This window comes from Morone saxatilis, unplaced genomic scaffold (assembly GCF_004916995.1).
Source record: "Morone saxatilis isolate NCDOM2014 unplaced genomic scaffold, NCSU_SB_2.0 Contig21, whole genome shotgun sequence".
Classification (NCBI taxonomy): Eukaryota; Metazoa; Chordata; class Actinopteri; family Moronidae; genus Morone; species Morone saxatilis.
Window position 1 is genome coordinate 14,954,144 of NW_023339774.1, and position 7,286 is coordinate 14,961,429.

Below are 7,286 nucleotides of genomic sequence, written 5' to 3' on the forward strand. Positions count from 1 at the left end.
CTCAGTCAAAAACAGAACTACACCTTTGTGAATTACCAAACTATAAAAATGATGGATACGTATAAATATAACATTTTTAAGCCACAGGGTCACTAAATCAGACAGGACTGAATGAGTCTCAGCAGCATGATCATCAGCTTTGTTAAATTATTTATTTTTCCATTACTTCACCTTTAAAACACTTTTAAGGAGTATTATGTATGTGATGAACTACTTGATGAACACCTTTTGTGTAAGAAAGAAAATATCCTGATTCTAATATTCTAATCTGTCTGTTCTCTGCGACCTTTGTGTGTTATCATAAATTATTAATGACAAATATTTATTTCATATGTGTACGTATTTATGACACAAATGCACAGTTGACTTCAGCATGGACTTGACTAAATGCTACGTGCATTATAGCCTCCAGCTGAGGAGCTGGCTCCTTCTGGCAGTTAATGTAGAGTACGCGCGTTAACAAAGCTTAAACAGTTGATTTTGTATGAAGTTATGTGTATGTATGAGTACATAAACATTTAAGATGATATATAATCATGAAATTTAAATTTAGGCCAAGAAGCCAATACAATCCCACTACTGTCATTCTATTAAGATACTAAATATGCTAATTACATTTTCATCCATAAAAGCCAAAATAACCAAGCTCCTAAGGTGCTTAGTGAGGCAACTAAGGTTTTGTAAACCCTCCTTCGGACAGACATCTTTATTTGTGCAGAGAATTAATAGATGGGCCTCCTCACCCACAGATCAGAATGGATTGTGGGTAAAACTGTGTGATCAGTCACGTAGTCATGAATGAATCTGGTGCTTGTTGTAATTTTATCATATCGTTGTTTGTGTTTTGTGCTGTTATAATATTTTCTTGTTGAGTTTTGTTGAGACCCATTCAGGGACTGCCGGTATTGCAAACTATTGGTCCATGCTATATACTTGTCCCTATACAAATAAACATTCTGTCTGTCTGTCTGTCTGTCTGTCTGTCTGTCTGTCTGTCTGTCTGTCCCATTGTCAGGATCCAATAACTATGTACCAAACCTCAACACTTACCTTATTGGATATACACCACCTATCTTTTAATCTAACCTTAAAACCAAGTCTTCATGCTGTAAAGAAGTGAAGACCGGCTAAAGTGTCCTCACTTTCCAAAAATAATCTAAATCTCAAATTGGAGAGTACAAAAATTCAAACACACACACACAACTTAGACATTTTATGAAATAATACTCCCAAACCAGAGCAAAGTTCAACATTTAGTGTCTTTATAAAACAGATTTGCAAAATATAGCCAAGGCTCATTCATTTAAATACGCATAAATAGCAAGAAAATACTTTCCCGTTTTAATTCAAATCATTTTTGAACTTCTTTATACACAAATCAGAGATGAACATTATATGAAAAACAGGGTGGAAACCCTCTTGATTTGTTGCAGCAGAAAAAACACAAGCATACTGTATAGCTAAAGCGGCATTTGATTGGTCAGAAATATACATCCTCTGAAGACACATATTCATTAACATTAAAACAAAGTCTTATTCAAGTCTGTGAAATATCAAAGTACACATCTTTGGATGGATGCCTCAAAGTCTTTTAAGAGCAATATTTTTTTTTTTTTTACATTATGAGCAACGCAACCGTAATTAACACCACCATGGCCAAAAAGTTTGTGTCTATGTACAATAGTGCAGACAAGGAGCTTACTGTAAATCAGAACAAGGCAGTGGAAGGATAATAACACATTATCAAACATCCTGATTTATTAGACTTCAAGTGGGTTCCCTTTGTTTCGGAATATTATTAAATAACCATGTTTGAATCAAACGTACTTGCAGGGAATGTGCCAGACTGGGCCCTGCGGTAATAAACCATTTTTAACGGATGCTTTTTTATTTATTTTTTTATTTTTTGAAAGCACTGGTCCTTTTTTAACACTTTTTAACACAACGATCCAAAATAAAATTGTGATTTGTTTGGATGAAGGCTTATTTATTTAAATGTTAGTTTATTAATTTATGTCTACTCCACTTCCCTTTCATAATGCTATAATAAACATTTTCTACAATAAATGTTTGATTATTTTTGTACATGTAATCATTTGTTTTACATTCATCATAGTCACTAATTCACCGTTGTAAAAATTGCCATAGGTCCTGCTCTGGGTGTAGATTTATATTTTCTTGCATATGAATACTTTTTCAGTATAGAAGCCTCATCTCATCTTGCTTCAGAGGACATTGTATAATTATGTAGTTTTGAATTCATAGCATTTTAGACAACCTTGTAGTTAAATAATGCAAACAATATATATGACAGCATTCCGATATATTTTCCTCACTAGCAGTGTCAAACTGTTTGCCTTTTGTTAAATGCTATTAAAATAGTTGTAAACATTCACAGGGCTGAAACAATTATTCAACATGACATCTGTGAAATTATTTATTTAGACTGTTTTCCAAAAAAAAAAAAGAGTCTGTTTTACTACAGCCACATCAGCAGGCTTCAAAGGTTCATTGATCTCTCTCTTTCACTTTTTAAAAAGGTGCTTTAGCTTCCTGGAGCAGAACAGACACAGAAATTAAGAGACTTTCTTTCTTGTCTTATTTTTTTTTTTTTCTTCTACAGACCACAGCTCATTTGGCCGGCTCAGGGATGGGTGGAGCACGCTCAAGTCTCATGGTCCAGGGGTCAGAGGTCGAAGCATAAAATGGAGAGTGGGTAAGCACTTCTTCTCCAGCCAGGGCGAAGGCAAACACTCCCCTCTGCCTCCCTGCTCCTGCCTTATCCTCCTCTGTGGCGTGCTTCCCCTCTGCTCGCCATTCCTCCCTGCTCTCCCTTCCCGCACTGTCCCCACTCTTAAATCCCAGACCCCTGTTTCCGAGCCCAAGCATCTCCCCAAGTCCGTGATTCTTGACTCCCTGGTATGCAGGGCTTAACCCGTTCTCCTCAAACCGGTTGGTGGCAGCAGTGGGGGGGCAAAGGAAGTTGCTGGTGGGTGTGGACCGCCAAGCAGCTGGCTTTCGTCCTCGCCGGGGGCGGGAGATGCGGCAGCTTTGCCTTTTGATGTGTCGATGTAGGTGGTCGGACCGTGTGAAACTTTTGTAGCAGTGCTCACACTGGTATGGACGGACACCCGTGTGGATACGCAGGTGGTTCTTCAGGTCGTAGTTGTGGACGAACTTGGAGTTGCAGTGGAGACAGATGTAGGGGCGCTCACCTGTGTGCTTCCTCATGTGGATCTTGAGTTTGTCTTGTCTGAGAAAAGAAGAAAACCACATGTTTTCAGTATGTTGTGGGTGGTTAACACATGAATTACAACGCTGCATTTCTTTTCACTTTTTTGATCTTATCTAGCTCAAGAGAGTTTAAAAGCCACCAGTAAAAATGATTTGTCTCCACTGGCAACATTAAAGTTCTGCTCTAAAATACAGGTGGAAAATATGCCAAAGCAGGAGGATGTAGGTGAGTGAGATGTCTCTAATGCAAAGAAAAAAGCGGAGGGGGCTTTCCACTTCAAGCTCTTTGATATTCAGATTTGGTGAAACAGATTAACCTCAGCCAAAAGAGCAAGGGGTACTTTTCCGTTAACCCAGCTGTTTTACATAACCTGGGGCTTTGTAGTCAGAACACACAGGAACAAGAAGATGTCAGCATGATTACACCACTATGTGGTATATAAATATGAAACTCTGCTGCTTCACATACCTGGTGAATCGTACTTCACAGATAGTGCACATGTACGGTTTCTCCCCCGTATGTGTCCTCATGTGTCGTGGCAGTTTCCCGGCTCCTTGGATGACCTTGTTGCAGATTGGACATTGCTGCGATGCTTTGGGCTTCATCTTCCTCTCCTCTTCCAGCTGCCAGGGAGGGAACAGCGCCCCCAGGTGGGATGCAGAGCTCAGGAAGCTCAGGTATGACCGGAAGTCGGCTTCATCCTTGATCGGACCCAGAGCGTGACCATCTGACGGCACTGACCCAGCGTTCATGGTGCTGCCCAGGCCCGAGCTGACAAACTCCTTCAGAAAGTTGCCATGGAGGAGACTGAGCGGGACTTCCTCTTTCATCTCCTCCTTTATGATCTCTCTTTTAACAGCTAGATCGAGGGGCCTGGAGGCCTCAAGTGGTGCGGAGGTGGGGAAGGCGTGGGGAAGCCTGGTTTGCGGTGAGGCTCCTGCGTGGGGATGCTGGTGGTGGCTGGGGTCCAGGAGCTGCTTGGGGAAGGCTGGGAACTCCGCGGCCCACATGGAGGGGTAGAAGCCTGGGAGGAGAGGGGAGAAGTTGGCCCTCCTGTCCAATGTTGACATCCGGGGGTACAGCCCCTCCTGGAGGAGAGACTCGATGGAGAAATCCTTCAACGCTCGACTCTCCATACTCTCCTGCAACACAAGACATTGTCATCAGCATTTTGACCTTTGGAATGGTCTTATTTTTTGTCTTGAAAATACAAGATTAGTAACAGATATACCCAGTGAACTATACCTGTTTTCCTCTCATGGTGTCTGGAGACTGCGACTGGGACGACAGGTCAAACTGCTGGTGGTACGTGGAGGTGCTGGGAGGCGGGGAGTCCTCCGTCCCGGGTGGCGTCCGCTCCCCCCTGCTCTCCGACGACTGCAGTGACCTCTCGCTGACATTGTCCTCCTCCTCCTCCTGCTCGTCCTTCCTCGACCCGACATCCTCCTCTTCATCCTCCTCCTCTTCTTCCTCCTCCTCATCTTCCTCCGCATCCTCCTCTTCCTCTTCATCCTCTTCTCCCTCTTCCACCCTCCCTCCTCCGCCGCCTCCACCCCCGCTGTCCATTATCTCCAGGCAAACATTGATGATGCAGGGGATCTCCAGCATCTGAGCCGCGTTTAGGATCTCTTTAACGTTGGACGCCGTCACGGTCAGCGTGGAAGTGTAGGCGAACTCCAGGATGGCTGTGAGAGACTCCGGAGCCACAAAGTCGATTTCGTACACGGCTGCTGTCTGATGGTGGTCTCCGCCGTCAGTGGTGGCCACTGTGAAGAGCTTTTTGAAGTACTGGCTGCAGGCTGCCAAAACGGAGCGGTGGGTGCGGTACTCCTGGTCGCGGACAATGAGGATGACATCGCAGAGCAGCCCGTCACGACGCTGCTCATTGAGGCTGCAGAGGACATCGCTGCTGTGATTCGGGAAGGGGATCCCAATCAGGTCCTCTTCTTGGTGATGAACCATTCTCCTCTCTCTGTTGATGATCTAGATAGAAGGCAATAATAATGAGCTGTTTAGTGACACTTAAATAAGGTCAAACTAAAAAATCATTACGCTGTGGAACCTAAATTTTACTCTCAAAGCCTCCATTAATCCTCACTTGTAATTTCATTTTCACTAATAGTCTTATCTCTAGTGTTGTGCCTCTCATGTCATGTCATTAAGTTTGAGTCAGAGAGCTGAACATCTGTTCTGAAAGATAAACCCCTGGTAATCTTTCAAAACCCATTAAGTCATTTCACACTTTTGAAAGTATTTTGAGAATCCTTAAAGATTCCTTTGTCGGTCTGGATCCAAAAACATTCAGTCCGCCACACAATAAAAAAGATTTTTAACACATTTCCGAAGTTGCGACTCTATTTCCTAATTCAAAAAAGCGTGATATATCTCCATTTTATACAATATACAAAAATATATTATTACATAAAATTATAATAATAAAACGCAAAAACGTTAATATAGATAATACTTGATAATAAAACTTTTAAATATCAGTTCATGTTGTACAATTTGTTCTCAGGTCTTTCTTGCAAAAGCGATTTGACCTCAATGAGACTTCCTGTATACATAAAGCTTAACAAACTAATTAACAAGGAAATATGTCACAAGGGTACCATCTCGGTTTGGATTAAAAAATAGAGCTATGACTTGGGAACGGAGTAAAAAATAGTTCTTATTGTGCAGCTGATAAAATATCTTGAGTTCCACAAAGACAGACACTGGAGAAATGTGAAAATACTTGGCAAATGTTATACAATGATTCATTTAAACATGCCCTCTTTGATTTCCACTTGGCATTTGATAATTGGACACTCATTTTTCATTTTCACAATGACACAAAGCCGTGAGTGACACTTCTCTGAAATGCACATGGTTGGTTTCTCACTTCCTTAGCAAACAAAGAGTCAGTATAATAAACATATAAGTTATCACAGGCATGAAGCACTTGATTTTGGAGCAGGGACTCTCCTGAGGCGGAAGCAGCAATAGGAAGGTGATGAGGGCATGTTAAAGCAGATAATGTAATAGTATCTAAAACACTGATTTAAAGAGTGTAATAGGAGTGGTCCACAGCTTAGCTCACACCTGTGCCTCAGTTTGTAATGAATTGCCACTGATGAAAAGCAGCATCCGATCATTAGATAAAGGATTTTCAAAAAGTGTTGATATTTGAATAGACGGAGACTCTTAACCAAAGCTGATATTGTTAACACAAAGAGTGACAGCCTCGCTTTATTAAAATATACCGTAGGCATGCTTGTTTGTGTGCCATCTGTGCAGCAAAGGCAACAAGTGGTAAATACAGCATGTCTCATTTTGAGCAAACATCACATCGGGTAATATTTATTTTTGACTGTGCTATCACGATTTCTTGTAGGAATGTGTTGCAACTGTGCGAGTTAGGGAAACCCATCATCTTGATAGGATATTAAATTAAACACTACTTTTTCCTGTTGTACACTTAAACATGCAATGTGGTTTGATGATGACTGCGCAAGTGTTTCTTTGTGTAATGTCCATCCCTATTGCCTTATCTCTGTCAGATATGAGCATGCAGCAAGCTGATACCCTCATTTGAACAATACAGAGTGTGATTGGGTTGTGGTGAGAAATATAGAGAACGACAAAAGAGGTCAGATTGTACTCTAGATACTGTATCCTGTCAAAATGCTTACTTTGCAGCCTGCCCTCTCCACACTCATGTGATTTACAGCACAGTGAGTAAGAGCTCGATCAAGCAGATATTGCCTCAATGCACAGACAAAAGTCTCTGTTCACTTTTCTCAAAACCTGCATTCCACAGCTGCCTGAGTTCCTACCTGTTGATTCACTGTGTTGTTGTTTACAGATACGGTGATAAAACCTCCTCTGGCAGAGTGCTCATTCATTCACATCTATGAATAGAGCTTAAACTTAGCCATCCACACTCGGTGGTCACTGGAGGCATGTGTAGATAAATACTTTGAAGCGGGCCCGCTCACCGCAACTGCATTGTTGACTGGCTCTAAATGGGCCAGGGCTGAAGCCACACAGACTTACACACACACACACA

At 41.8% G+C, this 7,286-nt stretch overlaps 1 protein-coding gene across 2 annotated transcripts in view; it reads right to left on the bottom strand.

The window, feature by feature from the left end:
• Window positions 1–1,250: 1,250 nt before the first annotated feature.
• LOC118332249 (zinc finger and BTB domain-containing protein 7C) overlaps window positions 1,251–7,286 on the bottom strand; it is a 19,891-nt gene continuing 13,855 nt past the window's right edge. For both annotated transcript variants that reach the window (XM_035667430.1, XM_035667428.1), the window contains exons 2-4: window positions 4,481–5,218; window positions 3,704–4,377; window positions 1,251–3,253 (exon numbers count right to left, since the gene is read on the bottom strand). In XM_035667430.1, the coding sequence (XP_035523323.1) occupies window positions 2,632–3,253; window positions 3,704–4,377; window positions 4,481–5,197 (2,013 nt within the window). In that variant the 5' untranslated portion in view covers window positions 5,198–5,218 and the 3' untranslated portion in view covers window positions 1,251–2,631. The remainder of the gene's footprint in view (window positions 3,254–3,703; window positions 4,378–4,480; window positions 5,219–7,286) is intronic.